Here is a 24,545-nt window from a genome sequence, read left to right on the forward strand (position 1 = left end):
AAGATTGGTCATCGCTGGCAACAATCAAATCGAAGGCGAAGATTACAATGAAACTTTCGCTCCGGTTGCTAAGATGGTCATCGTCCGTACCTTTCTTTCTGTTGCTGTTGCCAAAGGATGGCATATTTATCAACTAGATGTTCAAAATGCATTCCTCCATGGAGATCTCGAGGAGGAAGTGTATATGCGTTTTCCACCAGGTTTTTCTCAAGGATCTCCAGGAATGGCATGCAAGCTACAAAGGTCTCTCTACGGTCTCAAACAATCCCCACGCAACTGGTTTGCTAAGCTTCGTGCTTCTCTTCTTAGTTTCGGTTTTCAGCAATCCAAGGCTGATTACACGTTGTTCACTTTTCGTCACAATAATGATTTCGTTGCAGTCTTAATTTATGTTGACGATATAATTTTATCTGGCAATAATAGTTCTGTTTGTGATCAAGTTAAGCTGCATCTCCAAACATGGTTCAAAATTAAAGATCTTGGCAAACTCAAATACTTCCTTGGTATCGAATTTGCTCACAGTTCATCCGGTTTGTTCCTTAGCCAACGTAAATTTGCGATGGATATTCTCAATGAATGTGGTTTACTTGGCTGCAAGCCCGCTGTTTTCCCTATGGATCAAAATCATCAATTGGCTCTGGCAAATGGTCTAGCCTTTGAAGATCCTACACGCTATCGACGTATTGTTGGTCGTCTCGTTTATCTCACTATTACTCGACCAGAACTAAGTTATGCAGTTCATACTCTTTCTCAGTTTCTTCAGCATCCCTTGCAAGAACATTATGATGCAGCTTTGCGTGTGTTGCGATATATAAAGGGGAATCCAGGCCAAGGTCTTCTTCTTCGCTCAAACTGTGATCTTTTTCTTCGAGCTTACTGTGATTCTGATTGGGAAAGTTGTCCCATTACGCGTCGTTCCATCACTGGCTACTTTGTTACACTTGGAGACTCACCTATATCATGGAAATCGAAGAAACAACATACCATCTCTCGTTCATCTGCAGAAGCTGAGTATCGTTCTATGGCTGCAGCTACTGCTGAAATTTTATGGCTCAAAGGTTTTCTAAAAGATATTGGTGTTGATCACTCAATGCCTATGGCGTTATACTGTGATAGTAAGTCTGCACTTCATATTGCCTCCAATCCGGTTTTTCATGAGCGTACGAAACATATTGAACTCGATTGTCATTTTGTTCGCGAACATGTCATGAAGAACACCATTTCAACCGAGCATATTTCAACCTCCTCTCAACCTGCTGATATCATGACAAAAGCTCTTGGAAGAAAACAATTTGAATTTTTATTGTCCAAGTTGGGCATCTCCTCCCTCCATGCTCCAACTTGAGGGGGAGTATTACGATAGGTTTCCCTTGTTAGTTTGTTACTTGGTTTGTTAGTTTGTTAATAGGTTTGTTCTATGTTTGTAATTTAGTTTTAGGTTGTTGATAGGTTTGTTCTATGTTTGTAATTTAGTTGCAACTCTTCCTTTATCTTAGGAATAGATTCCTACGTATGTGTATTACAGTTAGTTGCTGATAGATGTATTTAAATGACCAATACATGAATAGAAAGCTAAGCTGTTCACTCACAACTTCCTTTACATAGGGACTAGATAGTTCATCTTAATCATGTAAGGAAACTAATGCACTGATTGGTTGGCTAATTTCTCTTTTCATCACCAGCACGGTGATTCTCTCAATTTTGTCCATTCAGCCCCTCATGATCACTTTACATATTAATTTTAGCTGATATGACTGTTGTGGGTTTCTTAACAAGCAGTGTTTCTTGATTTGTTTGTTTTCTTTCTTTCCTTTGGTTGGAGCTTTCACCCGTTAACCTCACCAAAAAAAAAATAATAATAATAAATAAAAGAGTAGTGGAAAATTTGACAGGGTTGGTGAAGAGGTGGCGAAGATCGAGAACTCAAAAAGTTCATCACTGAGATTCATGCACACAATAACAGTTGGGGAAGATGCCCGAAATTGACCCACGAAGACGCATATCGCACGTGTCAACAAGGAACTGCAAGCGTGTGAATTTATGACAGTACCAAGGTAGAGGGGGTGACGTGGGAAACAAACAAACAAACACTGCCTCTTTCATCTTTAAGCTCTGAAATGTGCATAAATATCCCCTCTGCTTTCATCTCAAGGGCCAACACCCTCTTTTATTTCTCTATCTCTATTTCACACTGTCTTAATCTTAATTAAGTGACAAGTGTGGACCACTAGTACTAACTAATTATTATATAACAATGAAGGATATGTGCAATGCAGTGCAGGGGTTGAAGCCAACGCTGCTAATGGTGGTGGTGCAGATATCATTTGCTGGGATGAATGTGCTCTACAAGCTTGCCGTTAACGATGGCATGAACTTGAGGATTGTTGTTGCGTACCGCTTTATATTCGCAACTGCTTTCATAGCTCCACTTGCTCTCATTGTTGAAAGGTTCATTCTTTAATTAATAATAGATCAAGAGAGTCAACATGCATGCAAAAAGCTCCTTACTTAAATTTTCTTCAATCATCTTTTACATATAATTTGATCATGTGCTATATTTTTTTCATGATTTTAAGATGTTTTTATTATGATTCTAGGGTCCCAACTTCTGGTGTGGCTGCACCACTTTTTTTAGTACAGCAAACACACACAAAATTAGTCCCACCAATTTTTGAAAAAAATAAAAAATCCACCGACGTGCGTGGTTGCAAAAATTTATTTGCAGTGACAGCAGAAATATAACAGCCATGATTCTATATAGCTAAGAAACATAAATAATATGCCAACCGTAACAATTTCCTCCTGAATATTTCTTTCGTATGTGAGATTAATACATGCCATGCAGAAACTAAATTAAGAATGAATTCTTTCTAAGGTTTTTGAAGATAAAGATAATTGAGATCAGTTCATTGTCAATGGAGAATGATTGCTTTAATTTCTATTTGATGTTCCAAAGCTTTTGAAGTGTTAATGGGTACTGCTATTTGAGCAGTTGGAGTTATTGAACCCACTTGTGAGTGTGCATTTATATAGAGGATTATTTGAGAACTCCTTAATTTGAAGAGCATGTCTTTTCACCCCTAGTTGAAAAAACTGGAGAAACAATAGCAATAGCAATAGTAATAGTAAAACGCCCCAATTTGAGTTAAAAAAATAGTATCTAAACACCAAAAAGAAGAGACAGATCAAACTAATATGCTTTTAATTTGTTGTTGATGATTGGCAGAAAGAAGAGGGCAAAGATGACATGGACGATACTGTTTCAGTCATTTCTGAGCGGATTATTTGGGTATGTAATGTCTTGTTAATTTATTGATATGCTCCGTCAAATTATCGTTTGAATGGTGCTCTTCTTTCGGTTTAGCTTAATTAGAGATCACCGAAACAAATGTCAAGTTTGCAAAAAGAGTTACGAAGTGAATACAGAGATCGAGGCCAATTGTGCTGTCCACATGGATTCCTAATTAATTAATCATGCGTGACTCTTTCTCCACCATCAATTTGTATTTGTAACTATATTTACGTGACCTTTCTAGCTAGACAGCACCATTCTAGTTCTGGAGTTCCAAAATCAAACCATATCTGCCTGTGTCTCATAGCTCAGTTCAACAATCTTACATGGATACTTGATAAAAATTAGAGTAAATACCTTTTAAGTCGTAACAAAAAACACAGTTGCATTTTAGTTCCTTATAAAAAAAATTAGTCTTGAGGTCACTACAAAATTCAAAGTGGACCCATTTAGTTGAAATTTTGGTTTCTCACAAATTTAAAAAATACCCATATTAGTCTTTCAAAATGACTAAAATTGGTCCATTTTGAATTTCATAAGGACCAAACGACTACTTTTTTTTTGTAAAGAACTAAAGTGAGGACGTAATTTTTGTTAGGAAACAAAAAATGTATTTACTCTAAAAATTAAATTTAAACAAAATTATTTTTATTTCTATAGTGATGCAGTTTATTATCTCGAGAGGAGTTAAATTTCTAAGTATATTCTTTAAAAATATATTTAATATTTTTTAATTTTCAATTTATATTTAATTTTTACTTTATTTAATTATGCCTTTATTTTATAATTTCAATATTTTAAAAAAACTTAATGGTTATTTTATATTTACCTAAATTGATAAATGACTATTTTTTGTCTCATGCAACACAAAAAAGTGGGTGGAACCCATTAAAGATAAGAGAGAAAGGAAAAAAGTGAGTCACACCCATTTTTTGTGTGTGTGTGAAACAAAATTATGTCATGTAATGTGAGAGACATATTTGATATTTGCCTAAAATGTATTGTCACTTTTTAGTTTATAGATAAACTAATTTTGTTGCCATATATATATAATTTTATTGGAATAAGTTATTCTATCTATTTCTTTTTAATGCATATCTTACCTACCACTCTCTAACGTTGTTAGATCAAAATCTCGGCTAACATTTACCATTTTTTCTCCTCTTGAGATTCTAATCTAACAGTATTGTTGGAGATTGATAATCTAACAGTGTTAGGGAGAGATAGGCACGAACAAAAGTAGGTAAAATAGTCTATCCCAATTTTATTTTTTATTTTTATTTTGTTAACGTGGAGCGCGTGTTCTATTTTTTTTTATATCGTGTTCTAGTTTTTTTATTTTATTTTTTTTATACATCTCGTGTTCTAGTTTTTAATTAGTGACAATCGCATGCTTTCACGTAATAAACAAAATCAGTGCGGTGAACTGTAGAGAATAATCCAAATCCATTCGTTTATTCTGATTTTCGTGGATTTGTTTTCCTTGTTTTATTTTTTTAAAAGTTGATGAGTTTGCTTCTTCTTTTTTTTCTGTGAGGAATATTTACTACCACCAAAAATAACTAAAATTTTGTCTGGATATAAGGGTATTTATTAGATGGAATAAAGTAAAAAAATAAAAAAAAACTCGTAATTCCAAAAGTCAATAACTGGCAAAATAAATTCAGCTGATCTCTAGCACTTTTATTTTGTTTTTAGTAGTGATATTGAATTAACTTTGTCATAATTAACTTGTCTTTAACGACGAGATAGAGATATGTTCCCTATAATTGACCATCACTTAATTTAAAGTGACGAAGAACTAGGCTTTGATTTAATATGCAGAGGAGTATTATCTCAAAACCTCTACTTAGAGGCCTTGCTTTTAACTTCTGCAACGTTTGCATCCGCCATGTCCAATCTTACACCAGCCATTACCTTTATCATGGCCGTTTCCTTTGGGTAAGTAAGCCTCACTTTTACTGAAATTATTTTTCCAGATTCTATTAATTCTATTTCTCTCTATGTTTCTATCAATTAGAAAATTAAATGGACTGCCTGTATTCCAAGTATTAATTAAATGGCTTCCAGAAAATTTCCCTTTTGTTTTTGGGATCCATTTCAACCTTATTTTTAATAACTAATACCCGATAACAAAAATAAATAAATATTGAATGAAAATAATAATGTGTTTTTTATGATTTAACATTGTATTTAGTTTGGAAAGATTAAATTTGAGAACAAAAGCAGGGAAGGCCAAGATACTGGGCACACTAACAGGAATTGGTGGGGCAATGGTACTGACTTTCGTTAAAGGTGTGGAAATCAAGATGGGGTCCTTCCACGTAAACCATTTGCATCACCAAAACGGTGCGTATCATCACACTAGTGTTGGTACAGGTAAGACCGTCTTGGGTGCTCTATTCGTCCTGGCCAGTGGCATCTCTTATTCTTTGTGGCTCATCATTCAGGTCAGTTAATTTGGTTTTGTAACCAACATGTTCGGTGCTACTGAATCGTATAAGGATATGTCAAGAGTATGCACTCAGATATATCTTAGAAATAGATATCTTGATTGGCTTATAGTCAATACTTCAATCACTGCGCACAAGAAATAAGTTTATAGCCAAGACTTGAGTGTGTGCACAGTATTGACAGTAATAGTAAATAGGTCAAAAGTGTGTACCTGGAGTCTTTAGCCTCTTATTTATAAAGATTACCTTCATAGGTTTGAGCATCTTCCACCCAGTTGATATAAAATCTGACTTGATTGATGGAGATAGAGATCTTATCCCTTGATCCTCTCTAGATTATATGTTTGCGATATCTCTATCCAATCTTGCTAGTGATGGGATTTTTAGGATATGGATCTAGTTCATAACACAATGTTTGTTAATTAATCTTGTATTAATTGCTTTATGTTTTTGCTTCCCTAGCTTCTGATATTATTATAACGTTAATATATATTCAATATTATTCACCTATATATTATTGGTTTGAATTGATTTTGGAATATCGTGGCACAGGCAAAGATGAGTAAAACTTACCCGAGTCATTACTCAAGCACCGCGTTGATGTCTCTATGGGGATCACTGTTATCAACTGTGTTTGCTCTTTGCCTTGAGAGGGATTGGAATCAGTGGAGGTTGGGTTGGAATGTTAGGCTTCTAACTGTAGCTTTTTCGGTATGCTATTCGCTTAATAATAATAACACATGCACGGGCTTTGAGCTATCATTAATTATATGACTAAATAATTCTAAACACTATTATAACTTCACACTTCTTTATTTTGCTTTTCCATATATTTAATAATGATAAGAAGAGGGGAGATATTTTTACTACCAACCCACTACCTCCACAATTACCATTGGATCAAAGAGAGAGAATACTAAAAAGTTTTTGAAAAAAGAAAAAATGTTGATCCAATGGTGATTATGAAGGTAGTGAATTGGTAGTGAATTTTTCTAGTAGTAAGAACATCTCCACTCTGATAAGAAATATATATATATATATATATTATATATATATATATATATATTAACTACTCCCCATTAAACTCGACTAGCGAGTGTGGGGTGAAGGAAATCTTTGTACGCAGCCTTACCCTTGCATAATTGCAAATAGGCTGTTTTCTGGATTCGAACTCATGACCTTTCCGATTCGCCCCCTTAAATATAGGTAATATATATGCATTAATTAAAATGTATGCTTTTCCTTTTGTAAATATAATGTAATAGAGATAATGTGAAAATATCAATTCATCATTGATTATATATTATTCTTATGTAGCCAATAAAGAGAAATCACGTGAATTGACTTGTGTAGGGTATAGTGGTTTCTGGAGTGATGGGGGCAGTGATTTCATGGTGTATACTCATGAGAGGCCCATTGTTTGCCTCTGCTTTTAGCCCTTTAGTGCTTGTGATTGTGGCCTTGGCTGGTTCCATGATGTTGAACGAGCAGCTACATCTCGGATGGTATATCTTCCTTTTTTATTATTTTCATAATAGTAATCATCCTAATCATGTTTATGTAGTGCATTACAGCTTACTTACTAGCCTGCAAAATGCAAATGATAAGTACCTAGTCCTGCAACTTCAATCTTTGTTACGTACGTAGGGTTGAAAATTGATTTACTACTGTGGTCTAAACAAAGTGGCAACTTAATACTACATGGAAAAATCTCTTGTTCAAAATAAAATATGAAATAGCTAACCTTCAAATAATGTATGTAATACCATTAAAATTCTTATATAAGAGTCTCTTCAAGTTGTGTTTTTTAAACTATTTTCCACTCAAGTTTAGGAATAGTGTCATTGTTTCAAATTTTCGAAATTAGTTATGTTAATAATATTTTTAGCCATGTTGATGATGGTTTGCTTAAACTATTTATTTATTTTTTTGTTAATTTCAGCATCATTGGAGCAGTGTTGATTGTGTGTGGCTTATACGTGGTTCTATGGGGTAAAAGCAAAGAGATGCAGAAGAAGAATCAATTAGTGCCATCACATAGCCCCCATGAATCTAATACAGTCGAAATATTTATTAGGTCTTCAGTAGAAAATAAAAGCAACCATAATAACAACAATACCCACGATAATGCTGCAAATGTGGTGAGGGATAATGAAGATTTATCAGCAGATAATGGACAAGAAGAGCATTGTGCACATGTACACAATTAGGGAGAAGAAAAAGAAGAATTTTTCGTAATACCTCCCATGCCCAAATATTCAATAGCTTGCCATCCGTTTCCGATCGCCCCAACATGTATTCTCTTAGTCTTTATGTATGATATATATTGCATCTATGTAAAAGCGTGCATTCAACTTTAACCTAAGAATGGATGTTGTATTTACCAAAAATTAAAATAAAGAAAAGAAATGGATGTGGTAACGTTTTGTTCAAAGCATATTTGGTTTTGTTTATTTGGCCGAGGGGGAGGGGGCGGAATTTATATTTATATTCTATTTCTATCAAATATCATTACACGTCAGATATGTAAAACAATAAAAATATATAACTATAAATTTTTTTTAAGAAAATTATATTTACATATTTTTTGTTTACAAACTACACTAAAGTATAATTTGTAAAAATTTATAAAAAAAATTTATAAACGAATTCTCCTTTTTTTGTGGTAAGAAACGTGGAGTGTGCAACTACATACGCAGTGGCGGACCCACTGCGGTCATAAAAGTTTTCAAATCAGTTTTTTTTTTAGTTGTAGGTCTCTTGGTTCAATATATATTACCAGTAAATATTATTTTAAGTCCCTAAGAAAAAACATGGTCCTCATTTTAGTTCCTTACAAAAAAAAAATTAGTCTCGAGGTCCCAAAAAAATTTAAGGTGGATCAATTTAGTTAAAATCGTGGTCCTCACAAATTCAAAAAAAACTTACATTAGTCCCTCAAAAAAATCAAAATGGATCCACTTTGAATTTCATAGGGATCAGATGGCTAATTTTTTTTATAATGGACTAAAGTGGGGACTGAATTTTTTGTTAGGGACCAAAAAAAATATTTCTTCTTATATTAGTTAGCAACGTAGCAATGCACGGAGATGATTAAAACAACGTAGCAACACAAATTGATTAGAAAGAAAACTTATTCTTCCTCTCCTGTCACATACCCATTCTCATGCTCTCTTCATCCTTTGTTTTCGTTTTCATTTTTATAAAAAGAGAGAATTGATTGTAGGTCTGACATTCTCAAATAAGTTAATATTTAGAGACGAGACCGTGATTTTGCTTGCCTTCTGTACAGGTAGTGTTGACTTTTTTATTCACCACTATAAAATAGAAATAGAATGGTGATGTATGGATACTGAAGTATATTCTCATATTTGTTTTGGAGGATTAGCAAGATTTAGGGGGGAAATAATTGGTCAAACTATTGCCTGCAGCTTGTTATGGAAGCAACTAGATTATGAGTGAGTTCAAGCGTTGATTTAAACTTTTTTTACAAAAAAAAAATTTCAAGGGCGCCGTCCCTGAACTCCCGCCACTAAATGTGCGGACATAAACAAATTTTTCTGGGGTCTGCCACTGTACATACGTGGTATTGTCAGTTTGAATGCGTAGATTATTGTATCTGCTTTTTATATAATTTTAATTAGATAAAATTAATGCTCACATTTCCAATCTTGTTCGCCATACATGCAAGCAAAATACTTTGAACAGAAAAAAAAATACTAGTAATTTATAAATTTACAAAAAAAAAAAATACTAGTGATTAGTGATTTATAATGTTTCAGCGAAACATTCCAGTTGAGCATGAATAAAAGAGGAACAGGGCACCAATCACTTTACCTAGAATCCACCAGTTGTTTCCTAGCCACACCGCACCTTCAAGGACAAGGAGACAAATCAGAGCAGCTGGAATCAAGAAAATATATATTTGTATAAAATTTGGAGCACTCCTGACATAAATCCACCAAATTATGACTTAATTATTTCACATCGCATTTGAAAAGTTAAAATAATGTCCTAGATAAGGGTATAAAAGGTCACGCGGCCATCAGGACAGCTCAACCTATATATTAGGTTAGACCTAAATTAATATATTTTGTAGAATATAGGTCATAGATATATTTTTAAAAGGCATAAATTGGACCTTTTAACTGTTACTTAAAATATATAGGTCAAACTCTTATCAAGCGGGTCCACGAGAATCATTATCAATGAATTAAGATTATACCGTCATGGATCTGATATTATGTCTCAACCAAAAATTTTAAAGCATTAATTAGGTTTATGGATTCTCGTATTTATATGCACTTCTTTTAGTCCATTACCAACTAATATATAAGTCATCGCATTTGAATATCCCAACAATTTCTCTCTCAAATGTGAAACTTAACATTGATATGCTTCCTCCCAACCGTCCAACATTGATATGTCCTCCTTCAACTGAGTATCATAGGGCCAAGTACTCAACTTGCCTCCTAACAAAACACCAGGCTAGCTCGAGTCCACCCTGACTGTGATATTAGAGTCAACCAGGCCCAGGAGGAGCCCATGGCGGAGGACCACCACCAATGGGCTAAGGCTATACCACCATATCTAATGGGTCTTACACCATGTCTCAACCCAAAATCATCTTAAGACATTATGGATCCTCGCACTTAGCTTATTATCATCCAATCCAATGTAGGACTTATCACATTAGAATATCCCAAGAGCTCAAACTCAATTCACTTCATTTACACTCAAATAATTTTAATTATTTCTTATTTTACCTTTTTCTTTTAGGTTGGTTTCCCTTCTCTTCCACGTCTCCCCAAAGCCGTCAACACGAGGCTGGTGGTATGACGCATGCTTGTATTATTGGAGTACAACAGCTGAACTTGCTTGTAGGAATATATACCAAAGGAGGAGAAAAAGGGTGCAGAATTAAGCGTGATGTAACCGAAAGGGGAGAGGGTAGTGTAGCATGTAGCAGCAAAAACTATCGCTTTCATTTCCAACACAAAGGCTTACGTGGCAATTGCCTAAGCTCAGCACATAAGTTATTGCTAATAATGGGACTGGCCAATTTTGCTTCTGTGGCTGCATTTGCTAGTGCATCAGCAGTTGATGGAATAGTTCATTTCAATTGGGCTGCCTTTGGAGTGAGTGGATGCTAACCGAAGGCGGAAAGCTACCAATGAAGGTGTTTGAGGTATTAATATAAAGTTATCAATGAAAGTATTTTGATTGAATTGATCTTTTATATGATACAGTTTTTGATTATATTGTTATGAATTTGAATTTTAGTGCTCCTGTTTTTTAACATAAATTTAAAAATAAAAATTAGACTGTCCATTTATTCACACTTCAAATTTATTGTGTTTTTCAAATTTATTTGGTTAATCGATTACTTAATTAGTCTGGTTCAAGTCAAATGGGACCATATGAGTGACAAAGCTCTTTCTATTAAGTTTTAATATAATTGCATGTAGGGACTCGAACTCGAAACCATTGATTATGTTGAAACAAACCCTTATTAGTTGATCGGTTGAGATAATGTGTTGAAGATATTAATATAAAACTTTAAAACCATTTATGTGATTATTATAAAATTAAATCGTTAACGCAATACCATGCATGCGTTGATACTATCAAATCAAGGCTGCTTCACTTGCATAATTTGTAGAAAGGTTAGACAAAGTATCCTTAAATTAATGTTTATTCCATAAAATATTAATTAGGTGCATGTCCATTAGACAGCCTTTCCCATCTCAGTTCTTTGTCCCTAGCTAGAATTTATAATGTATTTCTTAGTGGAATTTACTATAGAATGCATTCACATGCTTATTTAGTTAAAGAAGTTATCTGGCTCGGTTAATTATGTTACATTGTTTTATGCTAAAGGGTCAAGAAAAATATGTTTCATGCCTAATGTCTTACGGGAAAAAATGTTTGGCATCGAATCATTGCAAAAACTACAGTTCATTTAGAATTTTGATTTCCTTTTTTGAGTTCTGAAATTTCTATATTCAGCCACTTTCTATGATTGTGTAAAACACATAGTAACTAAAGTTGGATGCAGTGGTGGGAAATTGATTGCTTATAATATCTTGAGTTTACATGGACTTGCCACATTCTAATTTTTTTTCATCGAAAATTTTAATTTTAGGGACATCAAGTGTGCCAATATATTATATTGGTTGATGCAAATGGGTTCGTCAAGCTTGCAGATTTTGGGTTGGCAAAGGTTCCTTTGTTCAGCAAAATGAACTTTCTAAAATCAGCATTTTATCATTGCAAATCCCAAATGCTAACTGCTTGAAGTTGAAATTATACTGTTGGTTCTTTTCCCTTTACAGGCAACCAAATTGAATGATGTTAAATCAAGCAAAGGCTCCCCATACTGGATGGCCCCTGAGGTTTGTCTATGCTTGTAGCATATGTTTGATATAATTTCTTTAAATGGATGAACTATATGAGATGGATCATACGGGGCTGTCTGATTCAGTTTAGCACATATGCCAAATATTCCTACTTGCTGTATGAACATAAGTCTCAATTATAAGTAAATTATTCTATAGACTCATACGCTTCACTTGAGTTTCTTATACCAGACAGCATATCACCATCTTTAAATTCTTGTTTTTTGGTTCATTTGTAATTTAAGCAAAATAAAAAAATAAAAATTTAATATTACATTAGCTTTCTTAATGTGGCTATATTAACTTTGAATTGTTGGATCATAGGTTGTTAACCTAAGGAATCGTGGTTATGGACTAGCAGCTTATATGTGGAGCTTAGGATGTACAGTTTTAGAGATGTTGACACGGCAACCTCCTTACTTCATTTGGAAGGAGTATGTCTAACATTTCTCAATATCATCTTTTTTTACCTTTATATATTTTCCTTGATCGATTTATTACATAAACTGAATTTTCCTCTGTTGTTTTTGCTTGTCTACTCCTTTAAACTCAATATCATGTTTTTTCGATGCTATTTATCTAATACATTTCAATTCAGGATTTTAATTTACTCAGCTTCTTACTTCTCAGACATCAATAGTTTTGATTATAATCACAAGAGCCCACCATGCTGGTCCCTGCGGAGGGATTTCTTATGACTGCAGATGTGAAGTGAAGAGTAACAAGACTCTGCATTATCAACAGAGGTTCTTATGCTGTCAAGGAATAATATAAAATAATATAAATTGTCTTCCGCCCATTTAAGTTTTTGAGGAGAATACATTTCTTGACTTACGCAAGTGTACACCCACCAGGAAAGGCCTATGGTCATATAGTTGGCCATTTGGAGCTGAGTTGTTCGTTCTTCTGGTAACATTGCTTTTATTGCAGCCTTTCGATGTTCTTCTTGTCAAGCAATGTGGTTAATGCATTATCTACCTTTATGCTCAGTCACTGGATCCTATAGCAGCTCATGTTTTTGTAATTGTTTTTATGGGGACATTGTGTAGTCTCGGGTGTGGCCGGGCCAGTAGTTGCTAGTACTTATAGGCATGCCTCCTTTGATGTAAATACTAATAGCCATCCAAGAAAGGGAAGTAGGAATTTGACAAAGCAGCAGTTTTTAAGGTATTGATTTTTTGGGACTTTCTCTTCGATTAGTGCAACAGTGAACGTTCACGTTTTGATTAATTGCAGCACTTTCGTTGTAGGAAGCTACGATAGTGGATTTCTCAAGCTCAAATGACGTTTCCACCCGAAAATATGGACCTGTTGGGTCCTGAAAATTGCATACTGGTGTAATCCTACTTTCACTCATGATATTGATGACCTTTAAATCTGTTAGGACCCATTTGCAAGGTATGGGACTTGGAGTCCCACATTGGTTGTATGGGCAACTAATGTGGGGTTTATAAGGCCTTGGGCACTCTCACCCTTTGAGCTAGCTTTTGGGGTGGTGCACCTCAAGGTTCTTATCAAATGGTATCAGAGCCTTCCACTATGTCTCTCAGTTGCAATCGAGCGGCGCGGGTGGTGACGCCGGCATTGCAGTGTTCGCCCGGGGCTAGTAAAAGACTAGCGCAAAGCTAGCCCGCGTGGGCGCCGGGACTGCGGAGCGTGGTGAAATGTTAGGACCCATTTGCAAGGTATGGGACTTGGAGTCCCACATTGGTTGTATGGGCAACTAATGTGGGGTTTATAAGGCCTTGGCACTCTCACCCTTTGAGCTAGCTTTTGGGGTGGTGCACCTCAAGGTTCTTATCAAAATCATTCAAATTGCAGCCACGATTTTTAAGTTTATCTCATAATGTATTATGGATCTCATGTGTAATCCTACTTTCTTCTAGTCAATCTTACATGAATCAAAACCATTTTACTCGGTCTAAAACAAGTATTTAACATACTAAAATGCTATCTACGCAACACCTAACTGTCGTAGCCAAAATTTCGACTCATGGCAAGTGCACGTATTAAGGTATTCAAAACATGCTTTAACCTGCAAGCCTATATTCAACAATAATTATATTAAACAAAACAAAATCCAAACAATTCCCCCCACATTTCGGCAGAATTACGCCTATATTTCTAACATCCCAAAATATCACAAACATTTCTAATATAATATACACAGAAACACTAAATATGTTTCAAACATTAGAAGTTAATACAACCCAAAATGAAGGAGGACTTGCAAACAAAGCTACGGGATGAACGGCAAGTTCTAGCAACCTTCTACTCAGCTGCCCAGTGATCTAGATAGAAAAATAATAGAGATCATAATAACTACAATGAATGAGAGGGGAACAATAGTGTGAGCGATTTACTCTTTTCACAACAGAGCTATGAACATACAAAGACCATGAAAGTAAATAATATAACAAAATAAATAAAATAGGTGTGCGGGCAAGAAATTAAGAAAAATAAAATGGTTTGTCTATTTCTTACATATCAGACTTCTGCTTGTCGAGGCTAAATGGTAAGTAACACTGTATATTGCAGAATTTTATTTTACTTTGGCTGAAGTCAAGGTATATTAATACAACAATTATTGTTGTCGTCTAAACTCATGCTTTAGAAAAAATAGAAAAATCCTTAATCCTTACTACCCAATTTTACTTACACATCACTCGTATTTTTTATAATCGCAGAATTAGAGTATCAAGAAAACGAGATCAGTTGAGCAGTAATCATGCAGTGAAAATTATATAAATGTAAGGAGAGGTGAGGAGATGTGTTTGTGTGTGGCTATCAGTGAAGTATGAAAAAGAAAAAGACGCTATAGAGATAGTACATACACAATGCTGCACTTAATTGTTTTCTCGAATTGGTTGCATTGAATATATTACCAAATTGAGATGGGAGTGAACCCCGGTATGCATCTGAGATAGCAGATGCAGTTTTCGATAGATCCCTCTTCATCTCTGAAATTTTGGACGCCACATGTACTTTGTACTTCAAGATTGAATCGACCACCTTCAGGAGTTCGTGAGCATGCATTTGAATTTCTTCTTCACTTTGTTTAATCGTTTCCTGCAACTTCAATTCCGAGGCCTTGACAAAAACAAAGAAGTTCATTGGATACAAAATGATCCAGTAAATAAGGTTAATTTTAACCAAAAGGGATCATCCCAGTTATTGAAAAAAAGGAAAAACTCATTTATGTCTTCATTCAAAACATATTTACTTTATAATTATGCTGATTAAGCAAAGAAAAGGGTGGTATATGTTCCGTGTTGAATTATTCCCCGTTACTAAGCTTGGCAATAAAAAGGGGGCGAACCGGAGCAGTGGTAAAAATGTTCCTTCATGACTGAAAGGTCATGGGTTCGAATCCAGGAAACAGCCTCTTTGCAATTATGCAAGGGTAAGGCTGCGTACAAAGATTTCCTCCACCCCACACTCGCTAGTCGGGTTTAACGCGCAGTGGTTTACTAAGCTTGGCGATAGTTAGTTTGGCTTATGAAATTGATATAATTAGCCTTTTGTGTGCTTTATTCTTCCCTTTCCCTGTTTGATTACAAGATATGCCAAAGCTTATGCTGAAAAGGAATGGACTCAGCACGGTATGCAAGTTAAGAACATATTGGCCATTTTCCTCACAAGCACTTGCCCAAAGACATGAACACGAACTAGGTAGAGGACAACACCTAAGCAGCGAAAATAAAGGACTATAGCAACTACTTTTGTGCTTAAAATGCTCAAAAACAATTGCTCATCCGTGCACTGCATGCAATATGAACCCCAAAATATAAAAAAACGATTGAAACACGAGAAACTAGCATGTTAGATAAGATTTAACTCAAAAACTTAACTTGCAGAAAATAGGCCAATCAATATGGAGTTTGCAGTGAATATTGCTTGCCTCTCCAAATTGATTCAAACACAACAGAGAGGACAGCAACAGACAGATTCCACATCTTCATGAATTCTTAGCATATCAAATTCAATTGATTATTGAAGAAATGTATAACATCCAAGGAATTACCTTAAGAACCTCAGCTTTCTCTCTTTCCCTAATGCCCAGGTCATATTGTCGAGGCTAAATGTTAAGTAACACTGTATATTGCAGAATTTTATTTTACTTTGGTTGAAGTCAAGGTATATTAATACAACAATTATTGTTGTCGTCTAAACTCATGCTTTAAGAAAAAATAGAAAAATCCTTACTACCCAATTTTACTCACACATCACTCGTATTTTTTATAATCACAGAATTAGAGTATCAAGAAAATGAGATCGGTTGAGCAGTAATCATGCAGTGAAAGTTATATAAATGTAAGGAGAGGTGAGGTGATGTGTTTGTGTGTGGCGATCAGTGAAGTATGAAAAAGAAAAAGATGCTATAGAGATAGTACATACACAATGCTGCACTTAATTTGTTTTCTCCAATTGGCGGGTTGCATTGAATATATTACCAAATTGAGATGGGAGTGAACCCCGGTATGCCTCTGAGATAGCAGATGCAGTTTCCGATAGATCCCTCTTCATCTCTGAAATTTTGGACGCCACATGTACTTTGTACTTCGAGATTGAATCAACCGCCTTCAGGAGTTCGTGAGCGTGCATTTGAATTTCTTCTTCACTTTGTTTAATTGTTTCCTGCAACTTCAATTCCGAGGCCTTGAAAAAAACAAAGAAGTCCATTGGATACAAAATGATCCAGTAAATAAGGTTAGTTTTAACCAAAAGGGATCATCCCAGTTACTGAAAAAAAGGAAAAACTCATTTATGTCTTCATTCAAAACATACTTACTTTATAATTATGCTGATTAAGCAGAGAAAAGGGAGGTATATGTTTCATGTTGAATTAAATTGATATAATTAGCCTTTTGTGTGCTTTATTCTTCCCAGTTTCCCTGTTTGATTACCAGATATGCTAAAGCTTATGCTGAAAAGGAATGAACTCAGCACGGTATGCAAGTTAAGAACATATTGGCCATTTTCCTCACAAGCACTTGCACAAAGACATGAACACAAACTAGGTAGAGGACAACACATAAGCAGCAAAAATAAAGGACTATAGCAACTACTTTTGTGCTTAAAATGGTCAAAAACAATTGCTCATCCGTGCACTGCATGCAATATGAACCCCAAAATATAAAAAATGACTGAAACACGAGAAACTAGCATGTTAGATAAGATTTAACTCAAAAACTTAATGTGCAGAAAATAGGCCGATCAATATGGAGTTTGCAGTGAATATTGCTTGCCTCTCCAAATTGATTCAAACACAACAGAGAGGACAGCAACAGACACAGATTCCACATCTTCAAGAATTCTTAGCATATCAAATTCAATTGATTATTGAAGAAATGTATAACATCCAAGGAATTACCTTAAGAACCTCAGCTTTCTCTCTTTCCCTAATGCCCAGGTCATGATCTGCCTGCTGGACATCCTCCAGCATTTTCTCAGCTTCAGCAAAACATCTGCCTGTGTACTCGTCTGTTTCCTTCTTTATCATGTTCCTTTGAGCTTCAATCTGGTGGATAAATCAGCAAGCAGCAGAAAAGAAAATCAAATAACAGTCTTCACAATGCAATGGTTTCTGTTTCCAATACCCATCTAACTCCAACAAAGAGTGTAACATAAATGCCAGAAAAAAGCAAGAAAGTAGAAATGTGTTTTTTTTTTCTTTTTTTTGTCACATACTATAATATTCTCCACAAGTGTAAAGATGGCAACTAAAAGATGTTTGTCATTTAAACCTATATTTTGGACTTGACCATTGTCCTGTTAAATAGCAGCAGACATGGAGTCATACTCAAGTCAGAATGCAAGTTTGATGAGTGAATTCAATAAAAAAACATAAATAAGAATTAAGTATGCCTAAAAGAAAGTAAAATATATTGGTTTGTACAAGTTACAACTTAGAAAACACAGTCATCAATGCAACAACATTGCCCCTGCACCAGCTTCCACATTCCAATTCTTGCATGCCAGCACCAACTCTGGCCCCACTCATAGGCCTATTTGCAAATATTTTTAACTTTCTAGTAGAAGAACAATTCTCTCTCTCTCTCTCTCTCTCTCGCTCTCCCTCTTTCTGTACATCAAGTTCATTATTATCATGGCCTGGCCATTCATCAATCCAAACTAAAATTTTAATTGCTATTCCACTTATACAACAAAAAGTTGAAATCAAAACTTGCACACTGTACAGTAGGCATTGCTATGGACAAAGTATTAACATCAGTGTATAAAGCACTAAACATGATGCACTTACTTCATCAATGCGTGAATGCACTGCTGCAAGTTGATTTCTTTTCCCCTCAAGCCTAACAGCATTTTCGCTGAACTTTTGCTGATGGGAAATCAACTCTTCCAATTTTTCCGTAGAACTTTTCTTGATGTCATCAGTAAAGGAGTTAAGTGAAGGCTTCAGTGTCAATTTGTGATCAATACCCATTATCTCAGCAGGCGTATTTCCCTTGGGATTCAACTGATGCTCAATACCATTACCAATCTTCAACCTAGAAGCACAGGGAATGAAGGGTGTGTTGGTGAGATATACAGTACAATTAAATACTAATATTAGTAGAGTTGATTCAAGAGACGCCAACATCTTAACAGAAACAACATTAACAACACTGTATAGTTGTTGCATATGACATTGAGAAGAAGAAAAGAACCTCTTAAGGGCCTGGTTGCAATCCATTGCGAATGCCTGAAGGTCCTTGAATTTGTGATCAAGACTAGTGTCAAGTTCCCAACACTTGTCCTCCCAAGCATTCCTAGCAAGCTCAGCTTCCCCAACATCTCTCTCCGCAGTCTGCAACTCCCTCTTCATCCTCTCCACATCCCTTGCATTGAAAGTCTGAAGCACCACCCTCCTCTTCAGCTCCTCATTCTCCTCGCAAATCCTCCCATTCTCCTCCATCTTAACCTCCAACTGCTTCTCCTTCTCCGCCAAAACCTTCTCCCCTTGCTGAATCCTTGACGCTAACTCCTCAATAATCATATGGAACTTGTTCACATCATCTTCTAGCAAACCATTTTCCTTCTCGAGCACCTCCTTCTGAGAAGGAGCAGACCTGAGCCTCTCGAGTTCCGCCTCCAAATTCGAAGCGGTTTCCTTAGCAGCCTTAAGTTTCTCCTCAGCAAGAGCCTTCTCGTGTTGGATCTTCTCCCTGATCTTGCGGTCGAGTTCCTCGACGGCGTCATCGTCGCCTCTGATATAATGCATGTAGCTACTGAGTTGGTACTGATGGAGGACGTTGGAGTGAACGAGAGAGTTGGTGGAAGAAGAAGAAGAAGAAGAGAGGTGGTGATGGAACTTTGCAATCTGGACCATCCAGTGGATAAGGGCAAGGAATGTGGGCCATTGATGAGGAGGGGCTGCGGGGGATTTGAGGATCGATTTGTTGATTTTGAAAGGGTAACCTAAGCGCTTAAGGAGGAGGGGGAGATCGTCTTCGAGCTTTGGCATGTCGATGAGTGAGAGAAGGAATTTCAGGGTTTCGTGGATGTCCTTAGCGGAAGGGAACGTCGACTTGAAGGAGATTGGGAAGTTGTGAGAGGAAAGGAACGAGTTGATGCTTGCCACCGCCGATTGCTGGAACGAACGATCTTTGTAGAGGTCTAAGGTGGGGCGGCCGCCGCCGATTCCGACGGAGGAAGGGCGGCTGCTGGCGTCTGAGTCGCGGGGGCGGTGCTGGAAGTCCAGAGGCGACGGCAAGATGAACGACTCTTTCGGTTGCCGACGGCCGGTGTTGGGTCTCATCTCCACAGGGCCCTCCTCGCCGGTAATCTTAAATTCTCTTGTTTTTTAAACGGGGAGAAGTATTTCTTGACATAAATTTCATTTTAAGAGAGAGATAAATATATAATTTTATTTTTTATTTAAAAATTAAATTAAAAAAAATCACTCACTTACTCTCTCCCATAATTTTCATTCTTATCTATTTCTCTCTTAAAATGATATAACTTATGTCATTTAAAATGACAAACATGAAATCCTTCTTAAATAACTATTTTCAATTTTAATTTCGTCTTGATTATTCTTTTAATTTTTTAATTTTTTTGGTAAAATTATTCTTTTAAATTTTTTTTTTTTTATATTACATGGGAATTGAACACACACCTAACACACACCCCACCACTAGGCTAATCCTAGTGGATTCTTTTAATTTTATCTATTATTATAGTATGTGTTTTTTTTTTGTTAACTTTAGGATTGTTTTTTTTTTTTGGTAGATTGTTAACTTAGAATCAATTTATTAACGATGACCATTAATTCATGTTTTTGAATGAAATTTTTTAATATTTTTATTTTATCTAGGAAAAGAAGATAATATTTTAAATTTTCTGTTTTCTGTCTTTTTTAATTTAAGAAATTTATAAAATATGATAATATTTTGTATTAAAAATATAATTAATTATGTAGATTTAATACACGGTTAAGATTTATTCATTATTAGTAAATTAATCTAAGTTAACAGAAGAGGTTAGTATAGCGGGAGTTAGAATTTAAAAGCTAATTAAAATAAAGTTAGAATTTCACGATTTTCAGTTTCCCGCTCGCGCTGGTTCGGTTTATCAGAATCATAATTATTGTCATTTCTCACTTTTGCCCCTGTTGAAGTCCCTGAAATCTCACTTTTGCAAATCATCACCACCTCACGAAAATGAGTAACTAATTTAACGTTGTGTAAAAATTATAATTAAAAAAAAAAAGACGATTGGGAGATAATTTTGTAGACAGAGATCTAGTGACGTTATTGGTTGTATAGTAAATGAGGGAACAATGAGTCAAATATGATCAATTTGTATTGTAATTGAGAGTATAGTAAGTCAAATAAAATCAACAAATCCAGAATATGGAATATTCAGAAAGGGAGAAATTCTTAAGTAAATATCCCTTACTATATTTAAAAATTGATATGTAAATATGCCCCTTACTACCATAATATAGACAATCTTAAGCGTTTTTAATGTTGAATTCCAAATCAATACCAGTTGGTCCTCCCTAAGAATTTCTATGAAGAATAAGCACTAACATGAGCACAAAAAATGTTCTGTCTGATTTAATTTTTAAAAAAAATTCATTGACAGATTGTAGTGAGCAAGTAATAATTCTAGCTATGAGCTTTTCAAATGATCAAATATTAGCACATAACCTTCATGCATGCAATGAGAGTGTTCACGTTTGGGTGATTGGGATTCTAAGGAGACATATCTCATGTGTTAGAGCATCTAGCCATAGTAATATGATTCATGCATGCAATGAGAGTGTTCACGTTTGGGTGATTGGTGTACAATTACTTTTGAGTTGTTAGTTGTTGTTGCGAATTTCTTGCGAAGAAGGCGTAGCGGAAGACTTGAGTGGAAAAGAAATGGATTAGGCCTAGAAGAAGAGAGCTCTGATACCATATCAGAGGTTGAAAAGAGAGAGAGAGAGAAAAAGAGAAAGTGAGAGAATGTCATTTCTGTTATTATATTTCTGAGATGAGTAAACTGATGCATTGAAGCTTTATTTATAGAGCTGAAGCCTGACTCAAATCTGAGTTAGCAACTAACTCACCCACTAACAACTAACAGACTAGATAGTGACAGAAAAAGATATACTCTTTGTCATAGATATATAAAATTATTAATGTAATCTCACCCATTAGTTTTTTACATGGTATCGAGCCTCGATGTCCTGGGTTCAATTCTCGTTACCTCCCATTTTCTTTGTGAAATTTCTTAGCACAGATAACCCGAGCTTGATGCATCATCCACCTTTCAAGCCCAAACCTAATCAGCTTTCTTGTGAGGGAGCGTATTAGAAATATATAAAATCATTAATCTAACCTCACTCTTATACAACCAAAAGTACAGTAGCGAACAGACAAGCTAAAGTATAAGCTAATCTATCTTCTAATATGAGTACAATGTGTTTTGGAAGAATTAAGTTTGAAAGAATGGGTTTATTATTTGGGAATGTTCACCCAAAAGTAATATCGGGATAAGATCTTCTGCTTAAATTATTGACTATTTATTGTTGTTGCGTCCTTCAAAGCCTGGACATGTGCTTTTATAGTGTACTTGAGCTTGTTGGTACTATTTCTTCGTTCCACCCCTGTTTGGAATTTTATTCCTAGATTGAATTCTTAAGTGGTCTTAGACTCTTAGCGCCAGCGGTCAGCCTTTTACTCTGTATTTTGTTGGGAGGAGTATTACTTTTCGTGGCAATGGCGGTGCTTATGGCTGTAGCAATTGTGCTGGATACCAAAAAAAACAGCATGTAACATCTTCATCTCATGTAGTTAGAATCTAAAGATGCAAGGAAGTTTTTAAAATGATGCTCATGATGCTGTTGGAGTTTTATATCTGGAGGCATGAATTTCTTCTGGATACATGCCACATATTTTATTGTAAAAAAAATCTATGCATAGAATACCATGAGCTTTTCTTATTAGTCCGTATGCATCGGTCAGCTGGGGAGTTTATATTTGCTCTTAAAGCATTAAAAGTTTCATAATAGAAAGTTCTTCTGTCCACAAGTAAGTCTGCAATATGAGTGGAATCTAGTGTTGATTGTTAGACATTGAGAGCTTGATAACAGTTTCTTGTTTGTTTCAAGCAAAACATGGGGTCATTATCATCATTGTTCATCAGATATATTGTTACTATGAAAAGCAGGGTATTGGGTTAATCACAAAGTCTGTCATTGTGCTTTAATAACTAATTCTTTGAAAAGAAGGTAAGAATATATCTGATGGACCACAACTGTAAGTGCATCACAGTTTACATAATTTAGAGAAAGACAAAATGTAAGAGTCATATAATTCTGAATTCAGAATGTCTGTGAACTTCTAGGAATGTTCCTCCTGATGGGTAAACTAAAGAACAACAGAAATTTGATATAACAGATTTTGATATACTGAGGTTATTATTTGTAATGCACTTGCAGTGTCTTGCGGAGTGCAAAGACATCTTGAGCGGCTTAATCCTGACTCTTAGCTTTTTTATCTCTTCCTTTGTTAGTCTTCTTTTATCAATTGAGCTGGTTATGACCTTATTATGCTAATAATACTGCAACAGGTGTCTAAATTACTTGCTGTGATGTATGTGGTTTCTGCCTTGAGTGAGCAATTTTCTCTGACATCTTTTAGCAAAGCTTTGGGTGAAAATTATTGGTCTTCATATTTCCACCAAGCTTCTATTGGAACTCATCTTACCTGCCAGTTTCTTTCACATCTAACTGGGAGATGCAAGGTACAACTACTTGTTGATGTTTAGGCATATCCACTTGTTTATCAATATGTGGAATTTCATCTATGGCTTCTATTATAAACACTGATTGCTGGTTTGGCAATTAGGAAATTTCTCGTGAATTTGTGCACTTATTATTATGCATACTTTTCAGTAAATTAGTACCTTTTTGGTTTTTTGTTATTTCCTCATCTAAGTAGCTTTTGATTTCGATGTTATAGGCTGTTCCTTAGTATAGTTTGCTGGCATGAGTAATGCATTGTAGGGCTTGCACCTACGCTTTGCACATTTCATTAGATGGTTAATTAATGGTCCTGCCCATATATATAGCACAAGAACTCTACTTAGTTTTTTGGAAAGCTAAGCAGTTAGTGAATCTAAAGAGTGATTGCTATTGGTCGACCATGGTTGAACTCTTGTTAAACTGTGGGGTTAAAAATGACATTTCTAATGAATATACGACAAAATATCTAATTATGAAAATTATCAATAGAGCCTACCTTATGTAATTTAGACCCACAGATATCATCATATATCTCTCGTTTTCTCTTGATCCTAAGAAGTGCATAATTATCTAACCCAGCTAGTTAGTGGTACCAGTTAAATGCAGCAGTTCTCAGGGGTTGATTGGACTAGATCTTGGATTCGTTCCAGGTTTCTTTTTTCGGAGTTGTGGGTCATGTCTGGTGTTCAGAACAATGCTTATGCTTTCTATAGGAGCAGTAACTGTCCTTTTGACACCCCTCCGTTTGTCCTTAGCAGAAACTGAAATAGTATATGGAATTAGGATTCTTTTACAACATTGTAATTCAAAATCAATCTAACACGAGCAAATAACATTTTATAGAATGAAGTTTTTGCAAAAGTCTACTGTTGGATAAAAACTTTGCATCTCACATATAGTGCTGATGAAATTTCATATCAATCCAAGATTGTTTTATTTCACTGATATATATTGAATTTCGCATCAACTGGTTACTCTCGTTACAAGTAGGGAGCGGTGAAGATCAAACCCGGTACACCGAAGCTCTGATACCATGTAAAGAACCAATTTAATCAAAAAGGCTTAAGTTGTTTGGTGAGGTAACATTAATAATTTTATATATCTCAACATTATCCATTCGCAAGCAATGATCTGCTTAATTAATTGTGCGCTCTCCTGAA

General features: G+C 35.3%; 2 protein-coding genes across 6 annotated transcripts; one reads left to right on the top strand and one right to left on the bottom strand.

Annotated features, from left to right (window-relative positions):
- Nucleotides 1-2,254: 2,254 nt before the first annotated feature.
- Nucleotides 2,255-7,955, top strand: LOC133299023 (WAT1-related protein At1g68170-like). The gene is made up of 7 exons (XM_061498415.1): nucleotides 2,255-2,448; nucleotides 3,227-3,289; nucleotides 5,117-5,233; nucleotides 5,490-5,742; nucleotides 6,298-6,456; nucleotides 7,099-7,250; nucleotides 7,688-7,955. The coding sequence occupies exons 1-7, from the start codon at nucleotides 2,255-2,257 to the stop codon at nucleotides 7,953-7,955; spliced, it is 1,206 nt and encodes a 401-aa protein (XP_061354399.1).
- Nucleotides 7,956-14,242: 6,287 nt separating this feature from the next.
- Nucleotides 14,243-19,944, bottom strand: LOC133299063 (kinetochore protein NDC80 homolog). Of its 5 annotated transcripts, none has more exons than XR_009749897.1 (6): nucleotides 18,815-19,944; nucleotides 18,409-18,655; nucleotides 17,518-17,664; nucleotides 16,542-16,802; nucleotides 15,029-15,233; nucleotides 14,243-14,434 (listed from the first exon to the last, which is right to left on the bottom strand). XR_009749897.1 is itself a non-coding variant. In XM_061498475.1 (4 exons), exons 1-4 carry the CDS (start codon nucleotides 19,903-19,905, stop codon nucleotides 16,554-16,556), a joined length of 1,734 nt encoding a protein of 577 aa, XP_061354459.1. In that variant the 5' UTR covers nucleotides 19,906-19,944; the 3' UTR covers nucleotides 14,461-16,553. The 5 variants fall into 5 exon arrangements, 1 of the variants encoding a protein (XP_061354459.1); XR_009749896.1 differs by having other exon boundaries at nucleotides 15,029-16,238; XR_009749898.1 differs by having other exon boundaries at nucleotides 16,168-16,802.
- Between the last annotated feature and the right edge of the window lie 4,601 nt (nucleotides 19,945-24,545).

The sequence above is a fragment of the Gastrolobium bilobum genome, unplaced genomic scaffold (genome assembly GCF_033153095.1).
Source record: "Gastrolobium bilobum isolate Gb01-03AN ecotype WA unplaced genomic scaffold, APGP_CSIRO_Gbil_v1 utg3919, whole genome shotgun sequence".
Taxonomy (NCBI): Eukaryota; Viridiplantae; Streptophyta; class Magnoliopsida; order Fabales; family Fabaceae; genus Gastrolobium; species Gastrolobium bilobum.

Excerpts from the sequence above, each read along its gene's own strand:
- LOC133299023 (XM_061498415.1), top strand. The coding sequence starts at position 2,255 with ATGAAGGATATGTGCAATGCAGTGCAGGGGTTGAAGCCAACGCTGCTA. Across the intron at positions 3,290-5,116 it reads TTTCTGAGCGGATTATTTGG|AGGAGTATTATCTCAAAACC; the intron begins GTATGTAATGTC and ends TTTAATATGCAG. Across the intron at positions 6,457-7,098 it reads TTCTAACTGTAGCTTTTTCG|GGTATAGTGGTTTCTGGAGT; the intron begins GTATGCTATTCG and ends TGACTTGTGTAG.
- LOC133299063 (XM_061498475.1), bottom strand. The coding sequence starts at position 19,905 with ATGAGACCCAACACCGGCCGTCGGCAACCGAAAGAGTCGTTCATCTTG. Across the intron at positions 18,656-18,814 it reads TGCAACCAGGCCCTTAAGAG|GTTGAAGATTGGTAATGGTA; the intron begins GTTCTTTTCTTC and ends CTGTGCTTCTAG. Across the intron at positions 17,665-18,408 it reads TGCATTCACGCATTGATGAA|ATTGAAGCTCAAAGGAACAT; the intron begins GTAAGTGCATCA and ends TTTATCCACCAG.